This window comes from Pelodiscus sinensis, chromosome 18 (genome assembly GCF_052426305.1).
Source record: "Pelodiscus sinensis isolate ZL-2025 chromosome 18, ASM5242630v1, whole genome shotgun sequence".
Taxonomy (NCBI): Eukaryota; Metazoa; Chordata; order Testudines; family Trionychidae; genus Pelodiscus; species Pelodiscus sinensis.
Genome location: NC_143069.1, coordinates 15,385,413 through 15,410,296, shown reverse-complemented (window position 1 = coordinate 15,410,296; position 24,884 = coordinate 15,385,413). Strand labels below are relative to the sequence as shown.

General features: G+C 55.8%; 1 protein-coding gene across 1 annotated transcript in view; it reads right to left on the bottom strand.

The window, feature by feature from the left end:
- Positions 1 to 17,455: 17,455 nt before the first annotated feature.
- Positions 17,456 to 24,884, bottom strand: part of LOC142823356 (uncharacterized) — a 192,327-nt gene continuing 184,898 nt past the window's right edge. Inside the window, exon 6 of the mRNA XM_089770408.1 lies at positions 17,456 to 17,476. Within this exon, the coding sequence (XP_089626534.1) occupies positions 17,456 to 17,476 (21 nt within the window). The remainder of the gene's footprint in view (positions 17,477 to 24,884) is intronic.

The following is a 24,884-nucleotide window of genomic DNA, read 5'->3' as shown; positions in this document are numbered from 1 at the left end:
GATATTTATGAATAACTTGGGTGCCACACTGACACATCCAAACAAGCCACAAACTCAGTACTGGTGCACAACACAAAATGTATTGTGCTCATGGGAGGAAACTCTTAGAGGGAACACTTCCCCCAGCCTCCCCACCCCCCGAGTTAATGTCTCACACGTTGGGTTAATGTAATTGCAGGATCGTTGCATGAGGGGGGGTTTGGTGAGGGCCAAACTAATCCCTATTGGTAAGTGGATGGTGGGAAAAGTCCTTGGGGGGGGGGGGAGGTCACATGACACCTTTTATTTCTGGTCATGTGTCCATATTGCCCTGAAAGTGTTACCTCCAGAGGCTTGGTAATGGAGGTCAGGGGGCGTGGCTAATGGGGGTCAGGGGGCGTGGCTAATGGGAGTCAGGGGGTGTGGCTAATGGGGGTCAAAGAGTACTTTTAAAAACATTCTTTGGGTGCACACCCTAATGAAATGTGCTGCGCACGCCTATGGGCAGAGAGCAGATCCAGTCCTGGGAGCAGGGCTGCAGCCACAGAGTTATAGACGCCGCCCAGAGAGCAGATCCGCATGCTGGGAGCAGGCCTGCAGCTGTAACCCACACACCTGATGTGGGTCACTATCCTATGGAGTGGCACTGAGACCACTTCCAGCAAGCAATTATTACAAGGGAGCTCTTCAGCCTATGCTGAGAGGCAACTGACTTATAACTCAATCTGTAGCAGCTCCTGTCCTAAGCTCCAAAAGTCCCAGGTTCTAATCCACCTGGTGGCAGTTGCACAGCCATGGAAGCAGAGGGGCCAGGGAACCCTCTGTACAGGACTTCCCCCTCCCCCCCACACACACACCCTTGCTTCCTGGAATCAGCCACCTAGGTGAATAAAGCTGGAAACCCCCATGCCTATAGCTGTGCACCTTTGCTAAATAGCTACAGCCATTCTAAAGTGCCCAGATCTCACAACTAAAAAGGAGACGTCCCAATGAGCTGCTAAGCTGTGCTGCCTGCCTCGGACGAGGAGCGAGTGCTGTAACTCTGGAGCCTAATGATGGTGGTGTCCTCCAGCCATTTTCAGATTAGTACAGCTGCCTCCCTGTGAACCAGGTGCCAGCTGGCCATGGGGTCCCATAGACCTGGCTTGTGCAGCCTAACCTGATAACCAAGCAGCCCATCCATTACTAGCCAGCCGATTACCTTGGACATGGGAGACCATCGCACTCGTAATTCCTGGGGCCTTCACGCACTGACAGGGTTTGACTCGATCGGCCAGCTAGGGAGAAAGAAATAAACAGAAGGCAGAGGAGTCACCAAGAGATCAGAAGACCAGCACGATGCCTTATAGGCCGTTCAGCTGTGAAGAGTCACCAAGACAGGGCAGGTGATGCTAACCTGAGTTAGTCCATTAGCTGCGGCTAGGCTGGGCCATGAGAGGAGAGACAGGCAGTAAATCTGCAGCTGTTAGACCATAAGGAGGACACGGAGGTTTCGAAACCAGCTCAGAGAACAGGGCTGGGTAAGATGCAACCCACCTAATACTGTGATCTGGCCACTTTGTGTTTAGATCCTGCTGCCCATGCCGCCGAATTCTAAGTGGGGACTCAGGCAGCAGGATCCAATTTTAAATGATTCACGGCTCATGGTTACAGCAGGGGCAGGAGCCACGAGCCCTTTAAAAAGCTGTAGCCACGCTGGACAGCTGCCAGTAGTGGCAAATCTGTGAGCTCTTTTCTGTGCTTTTAATTGAAAGCCTCAGCCACGGAGAACTCTGAGGGTGGGCTAGTCCACAACACCGCCCCTTCTGCCTCAGGCTCCGCCCCTTCTGTGGGTGGAGCCGGCCTATGACCCCATACCAAAATCCATTAAGTGGCCCCCTTCTGAAAATTATCGCCCAGCCCTGTCACAGAATCATAGAAAAGTCTGAGTGGAAGGGACCATGATAGGTCCAGTGTTTCGCAAACTTTTTTTATAATGTACCCCCTTTAAAAAAAAATGTGTAAGTACCCCCAGTACCTACAGTTTTCAGACACACACAATTTTTTTCTACCGTTGCAACACATTTGTTTAAACAACTGCATCGTAGCCGGGCGGGCGATGGCATTTTTGGGTGTAAAAGGTACAAAAAGAATAAAGCGCTGTCAAACTGAAAACTAAAATTCAGTTTTCTCCAAATTTCAGTTGTGTTGACGTGTCCCCCAGACATCTCTTGAGTACCTTTAAGGGGACTCGTACCACTGGTCGAGAAGCACTGATCTAGTCCACCCGTGCACCGAGACAGGACCAAGCATGTTTGTCTCACCTCTTGGCTCCTAGGACACGGCTTGAACTAACGCACTTGGAAAGACATTATCGTATATACGCCCAAAGTGCTTCGTCTCAGTGTATTACCATAAAATCTAACTGTCCAAACTCCGACCTTTCATTTCCATGTCACTTGGCCAGCTACAGCCTCACAAGCCTTCGGCATCGATCTCAAAGCCCTTGTCACGCTTTTACACAGCTGTGCTGACACGCTTGTGAGCCAGGTACACTTGTGCGACACGTCCCAAAGTACTTGCTCCAGGGCATTACATCGCACTTGCCTGCCTTTGATGGACAGGGAAAGGGAGACCTGAAAGGCCTCTCCAAGCTCACCAGCGCGAGAGTGAGCGCAGAATTGCGGAGCAAGGGTCTAACACACAACTCTGTGCCTTAGTCACTAGGTGGCATTAGATTAGAACCCGGGAGTTCTTACGCCCAACCCCTGCCCCCTCCACTAGGCCATGCTGCTGGCCTCCCGCCTCTCCCCCAGGGCTTGGAGACAGACGGGAGGCTGGAGCCAGCCTGCGCAGAAGGGGCTATAACGCTTACAGCACGTTCATGACACTGCCCCTGCGCAGCCGCTCTCAGATCCACACTCGGAACCCACAAGAAACACCCCAAGAGCGGAGATGAAACCGCCACTCACCTGCAGCCCAGCTTCCAGGAAGGGCAAAGCAAAAGCGGAGCTCGCGGATTCCAGCCCAGCCTGGCACCTGCTTCCTGAACTTTGGCCCCTTTCCTCCAAGATAGCAGGAGGCTGCTCTGGGCCTTTTGTGCCCACGACGGGGCAGAAAAGCAAACTCAGCTGTTGGTTCCATCTTGCGGGCAGAGCCCCGGCAGACAGTGGCAGGCGGGGGTATCGACTGACCCTCCAACCCAGGATATTCCCCCCACACCTGGATTCGCTTCCTAGTCATCCCCATCTCCCTGCACGATCCTTGTTTCTCAACCCGCCGGTCCGAGAAATTGTCAGAGCAGGTTGATCCCGACCTTGCCAAGGGCTTAGGTTACATCACAAGGCTTTGCCGCCACAGCTGGCTTGGCTTGGGTGTGTGGCAAAAGCCCCCCCCCCCCCGGCACAGCTATTCTGGCAAAGCCGCCAGCCATCACCACCTCTGCCCTGCCTCTGTCCTGCTCCTCATCCCCGCCCCCACTCCTATCCCCTGCTCTCCTCCATCTCCTCCCCCTTCCCTTCTCCTGCCCCTCCCCATTTCCACCTGCCCTGCCCATCCCCGTCCTCTCCCTCCCCCCGTCTGTCCCCCTCTTATGTGAGGGCTTTGCTGGAAACGCCCCCCCCCCCAAGCCAGGGAGATCTCCCCTCCGGGAACAATTCAGCCCCCCCCATCTCGCTCCCTCCACTCCACAGTATTTCCTCCATTCCCCGCAGTTGAAAATTGAGCTCCCCCATCCCCTCAGGTGACAGTCGGGCTCCCCCATACGCAGCTGCCTAGGTAGGCACCTCCGCAGCCAGAGCCTGCCCCTGGCGCCCACGTCCCCTCCCCGACTGCCTGTCCCAGGCGACCACCTGAACCTGCGTCCCCCATTCCCTCAGATCACAGCTCCCTCCCTGACCCTGCACCCCCCGACACCCCTCCCCCAGGCCAGACTCCTCTCTGGCACCCGCACCCCCTCCCCCAAACCCTCTGCTCCCCCTTCACCCAGGTCACAGCTCCCTCCCTGACCCTGCACCCCCCCCGACACCCCTCCCCCAGGCCAGACTCCTCTCTGGCACCCACACCCCCTCCCCCAAACCTTCTGCTCCCCCTTCACCCAGGTCACAGCTCCCTCCCTGACCCTGCACCCCTCTAGAGCCCCTCCCCCAGGCCAGAGTCCTCTCCTGCGCCCATACCCCCTCCTGGACCCTGCACCCCTATCCACCGCCCCAGATCATACCCCCCCTCCCTGCACGCAGGCTCCTCCCCTAAGCTCCCTTCTGCACCCAACCACCCCGTCCCAGACCCCAAAGCCCTCGGTAGAAATGTGGCCCTTGATCAGTTGCCAAAATGGCCCCCCCATTACAAATTATTGACCAAGCCTGATCCAAATGTTTTTTGAAACATTGTTTAATGAGAATGTAAATACAATTCAATACAATTGGGAGGGTTGGGGGGAGGGGGACGCAGCTGCTGGCTCCTCAGCTCTTGCTGCTCTCACTGGGTGTCTTCCTGCTGCAAGGGAAGCAGAATCCGTCACATTCATCCCTGGGGACTCAGGGGAACTGGCCCCCCAGCATTTCCACCCTCCTCCGCCCTGCTCTCTGGTCACCCCCCCGTCAGGCCCGCAGGGTGAGCTCCTGCCCCCCCCAGAGCTCCTGACACCTCGGCCCCCTCCCGCCTCCTAGGACAGTTTCTGTGTTCAGAGCCTCCCCACCCCCAGGGACGCTCGCAGGGGCAGGAGGGATTCTGCCAGCAGGGACGTGGGGTGGGGGCAGCCTGAGGAAAGGGGCGGGGGACTCCCTGAGGGGATGGGAAGGAGACCCTGGCCCTGCCCCACTCTCCTGATCTGCTCCGGCTGCTCACCATGTATTCCAGGAGCTGATGGGCCTGCCCATGCAGGGCGTGGGCCAGGACCAGCCCGGCCTGGCTGGGGCGCCGCAGGGGGGAGCGGGCAGCGAGCAGAGCCTTGTCCAAAAAGCAATTCTCCTGCTCTGGTGTAAAGAGCTGCCCAAAGACCTGGAATCAAGAGCACAGGAGGTTTCAGCTGACGGCCCAGAGCCCGGCCCCAACTCCTGGGGCTAAAACAGCTTCCTCCTCCCCCAAACTCCCTTCCAGACCCTGCACCCAGACGCTCTCCTCACCCGGCACCCCAACCCCTGCCCCAGGTCACAGCTTCCTCCTGCCCCCAAGACCCTCCTACCCCCACGAGGGCCCCAGCCAGCCCCACCCCCGAGCCCTGCCCTGCCCTGGCAGCGCGTCCTTACCTCTCCCACCCTCACGCTGTTGCTGTGAGCCAGGACCCATCTTTCTTTGTAGTAGTGTCTGCACCACAGGTCCTCTGCCTGGTGGATGTTGAGGCCTGCAAGAGACACAACAGGGTCATTCTGCTGGCAGGTCTGAGCCCTTCCCCTCCCACGGGTCCCTGCAGGCATCCCTGGGCAAATGGAGGGGCACAGGGGGCAGAAGGGGAACACAGAGGGACGCATCCCCCCTTGGGCCAGTCTGGGGGAAAAGGGCTGGGTCCCCTCCCCCCGCCGCCGGCACCCTCAGGGTGTCCCTGGGGCCCAGGTCCCGGCTGGGTTCCTTACCCCTGTGGTGCAGGAGGAGTTGATACAGGCTGTGCACCCCCTCCCGGGCCAGCCGGCTGACGTCTTCGGATGGGTCCGAAATAAAAAGGCCCAGCTGGGCCACGTGGTGACCCATCCTCGGCCAGTCGGCGGAGTTCTGAGGGGAGAGAAGAGGGGGGGTCCCTCAGCATCCTGGGGCTGCACGTCCCATGCAAACGGCCGCCGAGGCGGGTCTGAGCTCGGGGGACGGACAGAGACACCTCCCGGGGCGGGGCGGGGCCGGCCTTGCGAGGAGACAACCCTGAGCAATGGCCCCGACTGAAGGGTCACTCCGGGGGTGGAACAAGGGGATCCACTGACGGCCACTCCCCAGTCCCCAGGCCCAGTCCCTCAAGAGCCCCCCTGAAGGGCCCAGGGTCGCCCCTCCCCGGGGAAAGGAGAACGCGGCCCATTCCCGGCCCTGCCTCTGCCTCCCGGGGACGCTCCCAGCCCCGCGCCCTGCAGCCCCAGACCCCCCGGCTCCGAGGTCACTTACGTCAAACCCCGGGAGGGTGCTGGCGACTCCCAGCAGGGCCGTGGTGCTGCCAAGGGCCCTGGCTCGCTCCTGGGGCAGGCGGGACTCCAGCCACGGGCTCAGGTGCTGGGGGGGAAAGAGGCAGGTCAGGACCCGTAGGGAGGTGCCGGTTCTGGGCAGAGCCTGGGGCTCCTCTCGGACTGTGCCCCCCCCAGCCACTGACACTGCTCCTCTCTCGGCCCCCCCCCGAGGAAGCAGGGACAATGGCCCTGTCCCCCCCACGGGGCTCACCTCCATTATGAGCTGCAGCCGGGCGGTGTCTGGGGACTCGGCGAGGAGGCTCGCCAGTAGGGCCTGGAGGTCGTAGGGAAGGGCCCGGATGAACTGCTGCAAGACAAGGGGGAGCCCTGGGTCAGAGGGGGGTTGGGGTTGGGGAATCCAGGCCACCCGCTGGCTCCGGGGTGCAGCCTTGAGCAGGGTCTGAGCCGCCTCGCAGAGCAGGGAGGAGCCCAGGCTGGGCATGGAAGGGACGGGCCCCCCGGGAGAGCAACGGGAACCCTGGAGGGAAGGATCCAAACCTGCAGCTTCTTCCCTCCCTCTGCCCCCCCCTCCTCTCTGGAGCTCCAGCCCAGCCCGGGAGCAGGGCCCGGAGGGACGTACCTGAGTGTGGATGGGCTCCTGCTGCCAGTCCCCAGACACTGTCTGTCCTACGGCCGCCGTCAGCAGGGGGCTCAGGAGCTGGGCCCGCAGGGGAGGCTGCAAGGTGCTGGCAGGAGAGAGGGGCAGAGGCTGTTAATTCAGCAGCAGGAGACAGAGACTTTCCCACTCCCTGGCCAGGGGATCTGCTCTGGGGGGAGTCGGCGGGGGGGGGGGGGGGGGGTCGGTACCTGAGGCTGCAGGCGGCGTTGAGGCAGTCGGCCAAGACCAGCGGGGGGGCGAGTCCTCCATGATCTCCTGTGAGACCCAAGGGGAAAAAGGGGCGTGTGAGGCTGGGCCCCCAAGAGACGCTCACACGGCCAGCGCCCCCACCCAGCAGGATCCAACCCCACTGCCTCCCGCTGCCCTGTAGCCCCCCTGCCCGGCACAGGGCCCCTCCCAGCACCCCCCTCCCAAACCGGGACCAGCTCAATCCTTGTCCCCAGGCCGTCTCCTGCCCCTCCCTGCCCTGGTGACCAGCCTCTGAACCTCCTCATCCCTGCTCCCCAGGCGCATCCCCAGCAGCCCGCTCGGCTCCCTTCCAGCCCCCCATGGCCCGGGGAGACCCCTCCCTGTCCCGAATCCCCCTTCCTGTCCGGCACCCCAGACCTGCCCCATTTCTGTGTCCCTCCCTCCTCCAGCATCCCCACCCATCCTCCCCATGTCCACCTCCAGCCCTCCTGGTTCCACCCATCCCGTTTCCAGCACCCCCACCCGCCGCCATGGCCCAGGCAGACCCCTGTCCACCCCACGTATCCCCTCCCCTCCTCCCGGCTGCCGCGACTCGCTTACAACGATCCTGGCCATCATGGTGTCCTTGCAGCAGCGCGGCGCCAGGGTGTCCTCGCCCCTTTGGAGGGCGGCGAGGCAGGCGGGGGTGACGGCCAGAAGGAACCGCTGCAGGGCGGCTGGGCTCTGCACGCCAGAGAGAGTCTATGAGCCTGGGGCCTGCCTGCCCCCCACGGACAGCTGCAGGGCTCAGGCCTCCCAGGAGTGGAGGTGGGAGCTGCCGGTTGTCCAAGCACCCACACTCCCCCCCCCAACTGCTGCCTCAGGCTTGTGGGGGCCCAGCTGGTGCATGACAAGAAACCCCAGCTTGGGGGGTCCAGGTCATGCAGGAGAAGGGGCCCCAGGGGGATCCCCAGGGACAAGCCCCTCCCGGAGGGGGGGGGGACGTGCTGGGAAGGGGCCGGACAATCTCGGGTCCCCCCCGTGTGGAGAAGGTTCCTACCGTGTCCCGGGTGTGGAGCTGCTCTTCGATGTCATAGATGGCCCCTTCCTCCACCCGGGAGTCCACCCGCTCCTGGCAGAGCTCCGCCGAGGCGCAGGGGGGCTCTGTGCGGGAGGGAAGGGACCAGGGTGACTCCAGCGGCCAGCAGGGGTCACGCGCCCCCATGTCAGGGACCCAGGGCAGGTTGGGCCCCACACGCCCCTCGCAGGGACCCATCCCCCTGCCACCCTCACATCTGCCAACGCCCTCAGCAGAGCCCCCACCAGGAACAAGAGAGCCAAGCAGCCCCCCCCCCATCCATTGCCCTGGCTGCGGGGCAGACACTGGGGCTGCCCCTCCCCCCCCCCCGGGTACTGGGTGAGCCCCTGGGCCCAGCGTGTTCACGGCCCCTCACCTGGGTCTGAGCGGCTGCAGGAGGTGGCCCGGCTGCAGCTGGAGGCCCAGGCGCTGCTGCTGACGGACCTGGACCCACAGCTGCAGGGGCTGGTGCGGGGAGCGACGGGCTGGGGGCTCCCGGAGACTGGCAGGTCCCCGGGGGCTGGGCAGGGCGATGCCCCCTGGTGGTAATGGGGGCTGGGCTCCCGGGGCAGGTGTTTCTCTCCACAGAGGAGGCCCCGGAGCCACCCTACCCGGCTCCCCCGCTGGGCTGGGTCCCGCCTGCCCAGCCGCCTCTGGAGCCAGGTCCGGGGGGGCCTGGCCGGTGGGCGAGTCGCCCCGAGCTGGTGGGATCCAGCTTCCCCGCCCGCGGGGACGGAGAAGCTGCTCCCCACCGGCCCTGGGGCCATCTTCAGGGCTTTCTTGAACCACAGCCGAAAACGTTTGGCCATGCTGCAAATGAGGGGAGCAAAGGGGAGCTTGGGGCGCAGCCTGCAGAGCGAAATCCAGGGGTTCCAGCTCCCCAGAGCGACTGCCCCCAGCCCCCAAATGGCCCCTTGCTTATCGGTTCGGTCTTGCACAGGCACTGCAAGGACCTGAGGGTATGTCTACACTACCCCGCTAGTTCGAACTAGGAGGGTAATGTAGGCATACCGCACTTGCAAATGAAGCCCGGGATTTGAATTTCCCGGGCTTCATTTGCATAAGCGGGGAGCCGCCATTTTTAAAACCCCGCTCGTTCGAACCCCGTGCAGCGCGGCTACACGGGGCACGAACTAGGTAGTTCGAACTAGGCTTCCTAGTTCAAACTACCGTTACTCCTCATTCCACGAGTCTCCTGCCCATCAACAGCCCCTTCTTGGCCAATCAGGGGAGAATCTAAGGTGTGGGGGGTGGAGCGTTCTCCCCAAAGACACCGGCATAGACTTGTTCCAGCCCCACCTCCCCAGTCCCCACAATGGGGGCTGCATCCCCCACCCCACGGCTCCTGCAAACCACCCCCCGTCCTTCAGCTAGTCTGTTGGGTCCCAAGCTGGGGGAGGCAGCAAGGGAAGGTCACAGAGGAGGCAAGAACAGAGCAGAAATGTGGGGGGATGGAGGAAAAGGGAAACCAACCAGGAGAAAGCCCCAGTGGCGCTAAGGCCGCAGCCCAGGTGAGGAATCACCTTCTGGCCCTTGACCGAGGGCTGGGCCTGCCTGGAACCCAGCCGGCCCCGGGCGGGATCCAACCCCTGGGGGCTCTTACCTTCGTCACAAAGGTGTCGGGATGTGGAACTCACAGAACGCGAATGAACCGTGAGGAGGAGACGCACCAGAGCTAAAGCAACCGGGGGTCTCCAAAGTCCCCTGGGCCCGCCCCCCGCTTTTATCAGCCTGAGATGTGGGTCCCTCTGTGAGGTCATCACCTCCCCACCTGCCCTTTGCCTTATATGCTGAGGGCTGCCCAAAGCCCCTGTGAGGTCACCGCCCCCCCCTCACCCTGCCAGGCAAATGTCCTGCCTCTGGCCACCCCCCTGGGAAGTTTGAGCCATTCCTAGGGGTCCCTCCCCCTCTCTCATAGGCTGCTCCCTGCCCTACACTGCAGGCTTCTTGCACGAGAGCTGTTTCACGCCGGAGTTCTTGCGCAAAAGGTCTCGTGCAAGAGTGCCTCCACCCTGCCATAGGCTTTTGCACAAGAGCGTCCATGGCAGTGTGAACGCTCTCTTGTGCAAGAAAGCTCTGATGGTCATTTTAGCCATAAAAGTGTCTTGCTCAAGAAGCCCCTGGTGCCCGTCCACGCTGCCTTCTTGCACAACAGCTCTTGGACAAAGGGGGCTTAGTCATCGTGGGGAGAGGAATAACTCCTGTCCAAGAAGCCCTGTTCTCTGATGCTTTACTGCAAATTTACTTCTGCAAGAACACACGTAGAGTGTAGACGCGCCACAAGTTTTTTCGCAAGAACACGCAAAAACAAGCCATGTGGATGTTTTCTTTTTAGGCAAAAGCCCCTTTTTGCACAAGATCGGTCGGCCTTTTTGCAGGCATAGGGATCTTGTGGGAAAAGGGGGTTTTTTGCACAAAAAGTAAACATCCACACGGCTTGGTTTTGCGCACAAACCCCGAGCACAAAAACGGATCGGCAGAAAATATGCAAATGACATTGCGTGTCATAGAGTCCCTCGTTAGCATATTTGTTGCCAAAAAAACTCGTTGCGTAGACGTAGCCTAGGAGAGAAGCGATCTCAGACACAAAGCCCTTCAGTAAGAGGGCATAGCCCTGGGGCGTGGTAGGAGACGTACGGCAGACATGGGAGGTCACTCTCCTAGCTATTTGGCACGGAGGAGGCCTCAGCTGGAGCACTGTGTCCAGATCTCAGGGCCATGCTTTAGGAGAGAGAGTCCAGAGGGGAACTATGAAAAGGGATTAGGGACGTTAGATATTCACTGAGTAGTCAATTAACCTCATGATTTCTTATCGGTTACTTGACTTTTCGATAGTCCCCAGGGGCCAGCTGTCTCAGTCCTGGCTCGCGCTGGGTGCGGGACCTACCCCCTCTGCGGCTCTGCATTTACAGTGTGTTAGGAGCCAGGCAGGCAGGCAGCCTCGCTCAGTTCCAGTTTGCACCAGGTCCAGAAGCTCAGACCCAGCCCCCAGGCAAGGGCTGCTGCCAGCTTGTGCTGCTGCCTCTGATACAGAGGCAGCAGTACGGAGTGCCAGGAGGGAACTGGTCTAAAAAGCACCTCCCCTTGCGACCTGGCTGCCTGTCATCCCATGCTGCTGCCTCCGTTTTTGGCGAGAGAGAGCCGCCTGTCTTGAGACACCGGTGGGGAGTCGGATTTTCAAAAGGCAGGTCTCTGTCCTTTGTGAGCCTTCCAAAGCGCTTCGGTGGGGGGAGGGGGCAGGAAGGCGGACGACACTCAGGAATTGTAGCACCCAAATCCACGGAGTGTTTCGCCAGCACCTCCTGCAACAGAGCCCAATCCCTGACAGGCTTTTAGGCAAGATAGATCATTTGAAAAAATGACAGACACAGGGTTTTCCGTCACCGCTCTCCCTTTCTTTTATTTCCCTGGGCTAACTGGCTTGTTCCTCTTTGGCTAAGGATGGAAGGGTATGTCTACACTACAATGTTAGTTCGAACTAACGGACGTTAGTTCGAACTAACATTCATAGCCGCTACACTAGCGCTCCGCTAGTTCGAATTTGAATCGAACTAGCGGAGCGCTTAGTTCGAACTAGGAAAACCTCATTTTACGAGGCTTAAGCCTAGTTCGAACTTACTAGTTCGAATTAAGGGCTGTGTAGCCCCTTAATTCGAACGAGTGGGAGACTAGCCCTCCCCAGGTTTCCCTGGTGGCCACTCTGGCCAACACCAGGGAAACTCTATGCCCCCCTCCCGGCCCCGGACCCCTTAAAGGGGCACGGGCTGGCTACGGTGCCCGTGCCAGGTGCAAGCCTGCTAGCACCCAGCCAGCAGACCCTGCACCTGGCACGGCACAGAGCCACCCATCCGATGTCCCCCAGCCCACCCCCTCTTCCCGGGACCAGGCTGGCGGCTCCCGGAAGCTTGCCCGGGACCGCAAGAGGCGGGTACATTCCTGGGCTAGTGCGGACATCGTGGACCTCGTCCACGATCTCCGCACTAGGCACAGGAAAGTGGCCATCTAGGGCAGGAGAGCTGCCAGCCTGGCCACCCAGGAGCAGGTTTGCATGAAAATCAAGGGGGTCCACTGAGACCCCCGACCCTGAGCCCTGAGCTTACAATGGCCGTCCTGGGTCAGACCAAAGGTCCATCTAGCCCAGTAGCCTGTCTGCCGACAGCGGCCAACCCTAGGGACCGTGGAGGGGATGGACCAAAGACAGTGACCAAGCCATTTGTCTCGTGCCATCCCTCTCCAGCCTTGCACAAACTTTGGGCAGGGACACCACTCCTACCCCCTGGCTAAGACTACTCCATGGACCCAACCTCCATGACTTGATCTCACTTCCCTTTCAACTCTGTTCTAGTTGTAGCCTTCACAGCCTCCTGCAGCAAGGAGTTCCACCGGTTAACTATTTGCTTTGTCAAGAAGAACAACTTTCTCTTACTAGTTTCAAGCCTGCTACCCAGTCCTTTCCTTTGGTGTCCTCTAGTCCTTCTTTATGGGAACTCATGAAGAACTTTTCGGAATGCACCCTCTCCACCCAACCCCTGCTTTTAGAGACCTCTATCCTGTCCCCCCTCCGTCTCCTCTTTTCTAAGCTGAACAGTCCCAGTCTCTGTAGCCTCTCTTCATCTGGGACCTGTTCCCAACCCCTGATCATGTTAGTTGCCCTCCCCTCTCCCAGCCTTAATCTTCCCCTCTCCCACCTCCTTTTCCCAGTCTCCCCCAGTTTTGTTCAATAAAGACAGAGTCAATGTTGGAAGAAACGTTATCTTTATTTTGTACATCAATAAGAAGGGGGGCTAGGGAAGGGTAAGTGGAAGGAGGTGAGGGAGGAATGGGGTACGAGCCCCCGATGGGGAGGACTGGGCTGGCTCTGCAGGCTTCTGGGGGTGGAAGCTCTCCTGCAGCCCCCCGATTGCCCCCTCTCCCCAGATGGCAGCCTGTGGCAAGTGCAGCCGGGCTGATGGCTGAGTGGTGTGATGTGCCCAGTGTGGGTACTCCGGGCACTCCAAGCCAGGACTGGTTTTCAAGCGGGGCACCCCTTAGAACTGTCTGTCCGGGGTGGGGGTCGGGACCCTTTAAGCGCAGCCCTCGGCTAGCCTGAGACTGCATCTCCACGCTCTAAGTCCTCCTCTGATGCCCTGCTGGCACTGCTTCCGGCCATCCTTAAGCCCTGTTCAGAGTCCACTCAATGTGGACTTGCTAGTTCGAATTAGCAAAACTAGTTTTTAGTTCTAGACGCGTTAGTTCGAATTAGCTTAGTTCGAACTAGCGCTGTAGTGTAGACATACCCGAAGAGAGGAGCCAGCAGGGGTAGAATGAATTGTGTACCAGGTCCTGGAAACAAGAGCATCTCCTCCAGATCACCCATCCACACCTGAACTGTTTAAAAGCTTGGCTGCCAATAAAGACACCTTAGCTCAGCAAATGCCAAGCCAGGCACCTGTGTTTGGACACGAGGGGTGCACAGGGATGTGAGAACCAGGAAGGCTGATCTGTGAATTCACCCCCAACCGTCCCAGTACAAGACAGACGCTTGCGCCAACCAGCAGGGGTCACTGCTCCTCCGGTTTGGCTTGGACAGAGGTGCCCATCTGTTTGGTGTTGGCGTCTCGGAGCTGCGCCAGCTGCCTCTGGCCACGGCGGAGCAGATACTCGATGTGCATCACGTCGGCCCGGGGGATGCTGGCGTTCTTCCGGAACTCGGCCTGGATGCGAGGCAGGAATCCCGGCTTCTCCCGGCCGGCGCGCAGGAACTGCCTGTATAGGCTCAGGACGTGCTTCTGCAGCTTGCTATGCCGGGCCATGGTGCGCCTGGGGAGCCCTCCCAGGCCACGGGGGGGCCAGCGCCACGAGGCAGGGGCTGGAAGTGAACAGAGGCGGAGATGTTAGAGCAGCATCTCATTCCCAGACGCGCCTGTGCGGGCAGTTCTGTGCCCTTTTCACCCCCACCTGCTAGGGTTACCAGATGGTTTAAAAAAAATACCGAACAGCAGGGGCCGGGGGGGGGGGGGGGGGGGACTGGCTGGAAGAGAGCGGGTGGGGGGGAACCGGCCGCCGGGAAGCAGGGCTGGCTGGGAGGGGGCTGGAGGGAGCGGGGCTGGCCGGGGGGCAACCAGCCGTCGGGAAGCGGGTCTAGTTGGGTTGAGGACCAAGAGGTGGGGGAACCGGCCGGCAGCGCTGCAGAGATGTACCAGAGCCTGGGTCGGATTCATCTTTGGTGGGCCCTGGCTCCTAGACCATAGACACACTCCCCCCCCCCACCCCCCCGGAGGCCCTAGGGAAAATGGCACCCCGGCCCTGTGGACATGGTGCCCTCTCTGTTTCCCTTGGCCCCGTAGACACTAAGCTCCACTCCTGCCGCCCAACTCCTACAAGGCCCGACGGATTTCTCTGTGGCCCCCGACCCAAAAAAGGATCCCCCCAGCCCTGTGTTAGGGGATACGAGGGAGTCTGGCTGGGACGTAAGTGCAAATAACTCTGCTCTTAGCAGCTCTGAACCGATGGGCTCTGCCCTGTGCCCCACCCAAGAACCCTAACATAAGAACGGCAGTACTGGGTAGCCTGTCTGCTGACAGTGGCCAGCACCAGGTGCCCCAAAGAGGGTTGAGCAAAGACAATGATCAAGAGATTTGTCTCCTGCCATCCTTCTCCAGCCTTCCACAAACAGAGGCCAGGGACACTATTTCTATCTCCTGGCTAATAGCCTTTTATGGACCTAACCTCCGTGAAATTATCTAGCTTCTCTTTAAATCCTGTTATAGTTCTAGCCTTCACAGTCTCCTCTGGCAAGGAGTTCCACAGGTTGACTACACCCTGTGTGAAGAAGAACTTTCTTTTATTAGTTTTAAACCTGCTACCCATTAACTTCATTTGGTTTCCTCTAGTTCTTCTATTATGGGAACTAATAAATCACTTTTCTTGATTCACCCTCTCCACACCACTCATGTTTTTATAGACCTCTATCATATCCCCCCTCAATCTCCTCTTTTCTAAACTGAAAAGTCCCATCGCTTTAACCTCTCTTCATATGGGACCCGTTCCAAACCCCTAATCATGTTAGTTGCCCTTTTCTGAACCCTTTCCAAGGCCAAAATATCTGTTTTGAGGTGAGGAGACCACATCTGTACACAGTATTCAAGATGTTGGTGTCCCATAGTTTTATACAGGGGCACCCTGAGTTACCAAACCACATGGCAGTGCCCATTAAAAACCCACCAGGACTTACCCAGCGTTTATATGCAGAGGTCCCGCACCAGCAGCGGTCTGCACTGGACAGGAAACCATCCGCCCAGCACGCGCGGGAAATCACAGGAACCCAGCCTGGACGGTCCGATGCCCCAGCCCTGACAGAAGAAAATCAAGGTGTGCTTGAAGTGCCACGCCCACCATCCCTTGGTCCTCTGGGGCATTCGGCACATCCTGCTGGGTGAAAGGGCCGGTCACAGCTCCAGGGTCTGTCACACTTCAGGGCCTTTGCCAGCTCCTATTCACCGGGGTCAGGCAGATAATCGCCCCGAGCTTTCCCAGCACTTTTCAGCATCAGCTCTCAAAGGGGGGCAGCGTGACCCCCATGGGAGCAGGGGAATGTAAAAGAAGGAATGGGGCAGGGCGGGGCAGGCAGCCAACGGCTTTGCCTAATGCAGTGGTCCCCAACCATTTAAGGTTTCCCGGCGCCAAGGGGCGTGGCCAAGTTCGGAAGTGAATGGTTAACCAGTAAGCCGGTTATGGTTAACCAGTGGGGGCTGGAGCAGCCCTCCACCAGCCATAGGCACAGGGCACTCTGGCACATCACGGGTAGGGTTGCTCAGCACTCACAGCAGTGTGCCACGGGGGTAGGTGTTGGGGCTGCTCCAAGTCCATCTTTAACACGTTCTACGTGTCCCATTTAATCGGTTAACTGGTTCAACATATTGTTTAACTGGTTAGCTAATTAAATGAGATTTTACATCCCTGGCACCAAGATGGCTAAAAGTAGGGTTGAACTGGGACTAGAAATTCCAGGATTTTGACTTTTTTTTCTGATCTCACACAGTTCTGCAAATAAATTCACATTTTGTTTAGATTTTAACTATTTTTAAATGTATTACGGTGGATTACGGAAGATAAACTTTAAAGAGACCAAACGAAGAGTCATTTCAGGAATGGAAAACTACATTTTAATGTTCTGAAATGGTGGAGTTTTCCCCTTCCAAACAAAAGGTCACTAAAATCAGTGTTTTCCAATGGAAAAACACCCCCTCTGAAAACTTCCTTCCAACTCTAGTTAAAACGGCCGTATTTTGAAGTGTATAATCAACCTCTGGAACTCACTGCAAAAGGATATTAATGATGGCGAAGGAAAGGGGAGGGAATCATAGAATCATAGAGCTGGAAGAGACCTCAGAAGGTCATCAAATCCAGCCCCCTGCTCTAGGCAGGACCAATCCCAACTAAATCAACCCGGCCAGGGCTTTGTCAAGCTTAGACTTAAACACCCGCTGTGTACAGCCTGTCTGATCCCGTCTGGGGAAGCATGGGTGGGAAGAAAGAATTAGACAGGGTAAGACAAACCCGTAGGTCTTGGTTGACTTCGTCCTGCTTCAGGGCAGGGCGCTAAACTTGGGGACTGCTCTAGTCAGACCAACATTTCAATCAATCTTGTCAAGAAACAGGCAAAAAAAAAACCCCAACCCAAACCAGGGAGAAACACGTTCCTTGGTTTGTAAACACAGACACAGAGAACAGCTCCTTCCGCTGGGGGGGTGGGAATAAAGAAAATAATCCCTCGCCCCCTCCCCTTCCTATTTGGTCCTAAAGGATGAAGATTTGTGCAGGCTGCGGGGGCAGGACTGATATTCAGGGAATGGGGAGCATGGGGGAGAAGGGGGCAGCTTGCTTACAATCCAGGGGCAACCCCGTGTCTCGGGGCTGGCCCAGCAGAGGCGGGATTTCTGCAGCGCAGGGGGACACGAGGTGAAACAAGCAGCGACTCGGCCGATTGGGGCTTGTTATTGTAGGGTCGCATTGAAGCAGACACTGGCACCAGCGTCGCCTCCAAGAGCGAGGGGAGCGCGCGGCCTGGTAACCCCGGACGGACCCGGTCCCTCCCTGCGCTGCGGGGCCAGGAGTCACCGCCCCCCGCCCCTCACCTCCGCCTCCCGCCTGCTACCTGCTCGCAGCCCCCGGGCCCGCGGCAGCAGCTGTTCCAGCCGGCTCCGAATGTTGAAACACCAGCAACATTAGCCCTCGCTTCCCATTGGCTGGAGGGCCCCAGCGGCGGGCACAGGAAAGGGGAAGCTCCGCCCTCCGAGGGCCACGTGGGCAGGCAGTGGAAGTTGCAAGTTGCTAGTCAGCTGGAGGAGAGAGGGGACCGGCCCGGCCTGCGCACGTGGCTTTCACCGCAGCGCTCACCTGCCCTCACGCCCCACGCTCCTGCTTTTCCCTCCCTGCGTTGTTCGACCCAACCCTCACCCAGGCATCCACCCAGTTCACCCCGATTCTCACCCCTTTTTAAACTTGTTCCTACGAAACCCGGATCGGTTCCTGGGAAATTCCAAACAACTCTTATCAGTGGTGCCTGTTACATACCAGCTGGGTTTTCCCTTTGATATTTACATACCCCCTGCCTCCTTTTTTCGCCCCTCCCATTTTTTCCTCCCCTGTTCATTTTGGTTCTGGACATACAACACTCCAGTCGTCTGAAGAAGTGGGCTATGCCCAGGAAAGCTCATGATCCCATTGACACGGTTTCTTAATCTTTAAGGTGACTATATGTTGTGTTTTAAGTTTTTCCTGTTACAGACTCACTCAGCTACCCCTCTGAAACTCGTGGGCTCTGTCTACACTGCAGGCTTCTTGCACAAGAACTGTTTTGCAGAAGAGTTCTTGTGCAAAAGGTCTTCCATACGAGCGCGTCCACACTGCCATGTGCTTTTGCAGAAGAGATGTGCTTTTGCACAAGAGCATCCATGGCAGTGTCGACACTCTCTTGCACAAGAAAGCTCTGATGGCCATTTTAGCCGTAGGGGTTTTTTGCGCAAGAAATTCATGTTGCCTGTCTACACTGCCGCCTTCTGGAAGAGCTCTTGTGCAAGAGGGCTTATTCCTCGTGGGGAGAGGAATAACTCTTCCAGAAGAAGCCCTGTTTTCTGATGCTGTACTGTAATACTTGTGCAAAAACACGCACGCAGTGTAGACACTCTGCAAGTTTTTGCGCAAGAACAGCTGTTCTTGTGCAAAAAGCCTGCAGTGTAGACATAGCCTTAGAGGGGCAACCCCAACAGTCATTACTAACAAGGAGTCCTGTGGCACCTTGAAGATTTATTTGGGCATCAGCTGTTGCGGAGGAAAAGCAGGTCCAAGTGTTTTTTACCCCTGGAAGCGGATGCCCAAATACACGTGTTAGTCTTTAAGGTGTCCCAGGGTGCCTCTGTTTAAACAAGTGGAAGAGAAGGGCCTGTGTGCACCTCATAGGATGCCAGGCTAGACTGAAGATCACAATGGCCCTCTCTGGCCTGGAAGTTAATGAATGGTTACATCTGGCCAGGCTGCCTCTCTTTATGCTTGCATTAACTAACTGGGTTATTTGCAGGTGTTGTACTCAGTCCAGCTGTGTCGGAGCGCCTGCTGCTGGAGGAGAACGCAAAAGTTTTGTTACCTGGTTTGTAAGTCTGGAGCCTTCTCTACTGCATGAGGTACAAGCCACCTGGCTCTTCGCTAAAGTTGCAGAGCCGAGTCACTATCGCTGGATGTGGTCTCCGTGCCCAGAGTCCCCAGAGACCACAAACCAGATAAGATTTGAAATCGCCCAAGCAGATTTTTTGCGTAACAACATGCAATAATAGTTGCCAGCGAACAGACTCAGCGCTGCGCCGCTACACTTTATGGAAGCCGTGGCAATGTCCTAACACCCACTGAGCACCATCCAGTGCCCCCACACAGTCAGCTGGTGAACACCATTTGAGGTGAACTTTTATACATTCCTGACGTATCAGGTTGCTACCCCCTGTTACCTGGTTACCGTCCCTTACCTTGCAGAAGGGGGCTTACTTCCTAGTCTTCATACTGTCAACTTACTATCTGTTATGCTGTCAACTTTGACCTGGTCCTGAACATAGGTCGGTATGTACTTTATTTGTGGGAGGTAAATGGTACCAAGATGTTCCTTAGGACAATCCACAGAACTACAGACCGGTCAGCCTCACCTCACTCCCCGGAAAAATCATGGAGGGGATCCTCAAGGAATCCATTTTGAAGCACTTAGAATAAGGAAAGGGATCAGGAGCAGTCAGCATGGATTCACCAAGGGCAAGTCATGCTTGACGAACCTGATTGCTTTCTATGACGAGGTAACTGGCTCTGTGGACATGGGGAATTCAGTGGATGTGATATACCTGGACTTATTCTTGCCAGCAAGTTAAGGAAGTATGGATTGGATTAATGGACTGTAAGATGGATAGAAATTGGGCTAGACTGTTGGGCTCAATGGGTAGTGATCAACAGCTCGATATCGGACTGGCGGTCAGTTTCAAGCAGAGTACCTCAAAGACCGGTTCTACGGTCGGTTTTGTTCAACATCTTTATTAATGACTGGATGAGGGGATGGATTGCACCCTCAGCAAGTTTGCCTATGTCACTAAGCTAGGGGGGAACGTAGATACATTGGAGGTAGGGTATATGGTGCAGAGTAACCTAGATATATTGGAGGATTGGGCCAAAAGAAATTTGATGAGGTTCAACAAGGACAAATGCAGAGTCCTGCACTTGAATGGAAGAATCCCAAGAATTGTTACAAGCTGGGGACCGACTGGCTAAGCAGCAGTTCTGCAGAAAAGGACCTGGGGGTTACAGTGGATGAGAAGCTGGATATGAGTCCACAGGGTGCCCTTGTAGCCAAGAAGGCTAATGGCATATTAGGGTGCATTAGGAGGAACATTGCCAGCAGATCTAGGGAAGTGATTATTCCCCTTTATTGGGATGTGGTGAGGCCACGTCTGGAGTATTGTGTCCAGTTCTGGGCCCCCCACTACAGGAAGGATGTGGACACATTGGAGAGGGTCCAGTGGAGGGCAACAAAAATTATTAGGAGGCTGGAGCACATGACTTAGGAGAGGCTGAGGGAGTTGGGCTTGTTTAGTCTGCAGAAGAATGACGGGGGATTTGATAGCAGCCTTTAACTATCTGAAGGGAGGTTCCAAAGAGGATGGAGAGAGGCTGTTCACAGTGGTGACGATGGCAGAACGAGGAGTGATGGTCTCAAGGTGCAGTGGGGGAGGTGTAGGTTGGATATTAGGAAAAACTCTTTCCCTAAGAGAATGGGGAAGCACTGGAATGGGCTAACTAGGGAGATGGTAGAATCTCCATCCCTAGAGGTTTTTAAGTCCTGGTTTGACACAGACCTGGTTGGGATGATTGAGTTGGGATTGGTCCTGCTTTTGGGCAGGGGGCTGCACTCGATGACTCCTGAGGTCTCTTCCAGCCCTGGGATTCTATGATTCTAAGGCAAGGGACTTCTTTTATTTGAGAGCCCCAATTCCTTCAACAGCAGTATAGGTCCAATCCATGGAGCTCCTGAAGAGCAGCTCCGCATCCCTTTCTATGGCAGCCCAACTGTCCTTGGAACTGGTCAGACCATTGTGACATCCCCCTGTGTAGGCATAATGAGCTAACGTGTCCTTCACTCCCATGCACCAACTTTGCCACTTATCAACTATGTTTTTAATTTGTTCGAAGGGAAAGCTGAATGAAGCCAAAATTAATGAGTGTTTTAACTTGTAACAAAATACAGGACTGTGTAGCACTTTAAAGACTAACAAGATGATTTATTAGATGATGAGCTTTCGTGGGCCAGACCCACTTCCTCAGATCCACTATTTGATCTGAGGAAGTGGGTCTGGCCCATGAAAGCTCATCATCTAATAAACCATCTTGTTAGTCTTTAAAGTGCTACATAGTCCTGTATTTCGTTTCAGCTACACCAGACTAACACGGCTACATTTCTATCACTGTTCTAACTTGTGTTTCTGTTCCCAGGAAATGTTGAAACGGTAGATTCCTAGGGACTGTCAAGTAGAAAGATTGACCCAAATTAGTTACTTGTTTACTTTCTTTGGCTCCACTGGAATCTTACAACAGGGATTAACTAGCTCCATTCATATCTATAATTAACACAAACAAAATCTACGTTTAGTGACAGGTAAGGTTTCCTGAGCACATGTCTAACAATCCAAACATTTAAAATCAGAAGTTAGTGGAAGGAGGCTGAAAAAGGTGAGGCTTTCGAGAGAAAAATTGCCCGAGAAAGGGTTATTTTGAACTCCAATTTACTCTGTACCAACCCATTTTTCCATTAAACCAACCTGAAGTACTATAAATAGGACTCAAAGTTTATGTCCTATGTTTTAGTTTTTGTCATAAACACCACAAGAAAAAAATATAAAACAAATGGGAAAAAAGGGAGGACACGAGTTATGACAAAGCAAACAGTTGACAGGAGAAGCTAAAATTGAAAAAAACCCTATAACCAGTAACATAAAGGATAATTAGGAAATGTTTAAATATATCGGGAACAAAAGAAATCAGAGGAATGGTAAAGATCCATTACTGTATAAGGCTGGTCAAATTGCCAATCATGATGAAAAAAAAGAAACTTCAGCAACCTGCTTGGAATTTAATGCGTTGAACTACACACAAGCCATAAAGATTGGATGTCTTTCTAAATCGTATGTGGTAGCTCAACCGAGGGATGTTAAATTGCACTTAATCAGCTAATCCAGTAGTTGGTGGAATTTCCATCGACTACTCAATTAGTCAATAAGGGTATGTCTACATTAGCTCGTTAATTCGAGCTAGGTTGGCAAAGCAGGCAACCGGAGTTGCAAATGAAGCCCGGGATTTAAATAGCCCAGGCTTTATTTGCAAATTCCCGTCCAGTCGCCATTTTGAAATTCCACTAGCCCGAAGTAATTGCCGCGCGGCTATAGAATGAGATGTAACAGTTAATTCGAACTAAGGACTTAGTTCGAGTTACCGTTTCACTGCCACATGTAGCCGGCAGGAAGGGACCTCGAGAGGTCGAGTCCAGTCCCCTGCCCTCATGGCAGGACCCAGTACTGTCTAGACGAGTGTTTCTTAAACTTTTTAAGACCGAGGAACACCAAACAATTTTTTTTTTAATGAGGATTTTTTGTTGACTCCTGAGGTCTCTTCCAGCCCTAGGATTCTATAAATGTGCTTGGTACCTGTGCCTGGACCTTTATGCTTGATCTGGCTTATACTATTTCTCTTTCCTGCCTGCGGTTCCACTGAGCCAAAGTCTTGCTTCCTAGATTTCAGGCCTGTTGCTGTTTTTATGTTACCACCCTTTATTCAGGCCTGCTGATTTTATGTTACCAACCCGCAACTTACTACAAAGGCAACTGAGTCCCAAAAAGGAGGAGCAGCTTGTTCAAAAACACAGCAAGCCAGTGGCAGCACTAGGAATAGGACCCGTATGTCCCAACTCCCTGTCCCCTGCTGTACTAACCAGACCAAAATACTTTGACCACCAGGGTCTGAAGCCCCACAGACAGGGGCCACGGATGGGGAGGGGGAGAGGCAAAGGGGGCAGTTGTCCCGGGAGCTGATGATTTAAAAGGGTCCAGGCCTCTGGGTCACTGTATCGACTATTATGGCAGCCGCCACTGCCAGAAACCCGGGCAAATGAAATCAATCCTAGAGCTCTGTCTGGTGCAGGGTGGGTGGCGCTAAGGCCTGATTGGCCCTCGCCTTGCCCCTCCTACCTTTAGCTTTGCCCCTTTGAGGGGGTCTAGAGCCGACCCCCCCCCATACATTACTCAGGGCCCGACAACGTCTGTCACCAGCCCCGTTGACATGAATGTGCCCCAAATCCCTCAGACCCAGTACAGTCTCCCTCTCCTCCCCCCCCCCTGCATCCTTAATTCTTCTCTTGTCATCTGATTGCTTCAAGCAGTGTTACAGGCTGGGGACCGACTGGCTAAGCAGCAGTTCAGCAGAAAAGGACCTGGGGGTTACAGTGGATGAGAAGCCGGAGATGAGTCAACAGGGTGGCCTTGTAGCCAAGAAGGCTAATGGCATATTAGGGGGCATTAGGAGGAGCATTGCCTGCAGATCCAGAGAAGTGATTATTCCCCTTTATTCGGCTCTTGTGAGGCCACATCTGGAGTATTGTGTCCAGTTCTGGGCCCCCAACTACAGGAAGGATGGGGACGCATTGGAGGGGGTCCAGGGGAGCTTGACCAAAATGATTCGGGGTATGGAGCACATGACCTATGAGGAGAAACTGGGGGATTTGGGCTTATTTAGTCTGCAGAAGCAAAGAGTGAGGGGGGATTTGATAGCAGCCTTCAACTTCCTGAAGGGAGGTTCCAAAGAGGATGGAGAGAGGCTGATCTCAGTAGTGAGGGATGGCAGAACACGGAACAGTGGTCTCAGGTTACAGCGGGGGAGGTCTAGGTTGGACATTAGGAAAAACTATTTCCCTAGGAGGGTGGGGAAGCGCTGGGATGGGTTCCCTAGGGAGGTGGTGGAATCTCCATCCCTAGAGGTGTTTAAGTCTCCGTTTGACAAAGCCCTGGCTGGGATGATTGAGTTGGGATTGGTCCTGCCTTGGGCAGAGGGCTGGACTTGATGACTCCTGAGGTCTTTTCCAACTCTAGGATTCTATGATTCATCCGTGCGATGTCACTGGAGACGCAGGGAGGTACATTGTGGGCGAAAGCCCCGATCTTGCTTCTGGTTTTGTACAGGCGGCCGTGAAAGTAACTTTACAGTTTCTCACAGGTACTGTCCTATTGCAGCCCAGGTCTTTGCAGTTCTTGCTGGAGCTGCGCACCAGGGCACTTTCACCTCTGTGTTCAGGATTCAGAGTTATCTCTTTTCCCAAAGATCTTCCCTGGAGCTGTTCAGAGAGAGCTTGCTCCCTCTCGCCACAGTCTCTCTTAAGGCAACCATGTTCTTCAGAGCCTCTGGCCTGACGTGGAACGGGACGGGGGACACCACAGAAGAGGCCAAATTCGCCGGGGGAAACACTCCAAGGAAATGGATGCTTAAGAGGGTCCATTCGCCAAGACTCATGTGCAGGGCCTCTTTGATTTCAGTGTTGTCACTGTAGACCAGCGCGCGCCCGTTGAGATTATGGTCCCTGAGCCTCTGTTTGTACAGCGGGACGTTTTCCTCCTTCAAGCCGATTGTGTCCATCTGGAAGAGAAGTGGGAGCACCCGTTAGTGCCGTGCATCTACTGAACAGGTCGCCAAACACGTTTTTAGGAAGGGTCCGCTATAGCTCCCGAGAGGAACCTGTCTGGGCTTGCTCAGATTCTAGCAAACAAGGCGGGCCGGCCGGCTGTGGAGCCAGGTATGGTACCCGGCACACCCCACTGCCGTGTGCTTGGATTCTGCTAGGGGCACCGCTGAGCAAGTTGGCACGGCAGGGGAAATAGCATGCTCTCTGCAGGCAAAAGCTAGCAATGCAGGGACCACTGGAGGGGTGTGTTGAAATGAAGAGGGAAGGTTTCCTGACCCTGCTTGTAAGCTGGAGGGAAGCATGCAGTCAGCCTGACCGGGGTGGAGTTGGGCCTCTCGACCTAAGGCTATATCTACACTGCGGGCCTTTGCAGGCAGAGAGTATGCTAATGAAGCACTCGTTAGCAACTTCTTGGCACTCATTAGCATGCTCTCTGCAGGCAAAAGCTAGCAGTGTAGACATAGCCTCAGGGTTCTTGTGTGTTATTCTGGATAAGGGGTATTACGCTGCAGGCCTCCAGCAAGAGTATTTATGTTTTTGCCTCTCTTCTCTCTGGAGTGCATAACAGACAGCTACGGGTCTCCCAGTCTTAAAACCGACCCAAGTAACTTCAGAGCGTAAAGGATGAACCCGGGGAGAGCCAGCCAATGGCTTCGGGGTTGGAGGAAAGAGCTCCAAGGAACCGAG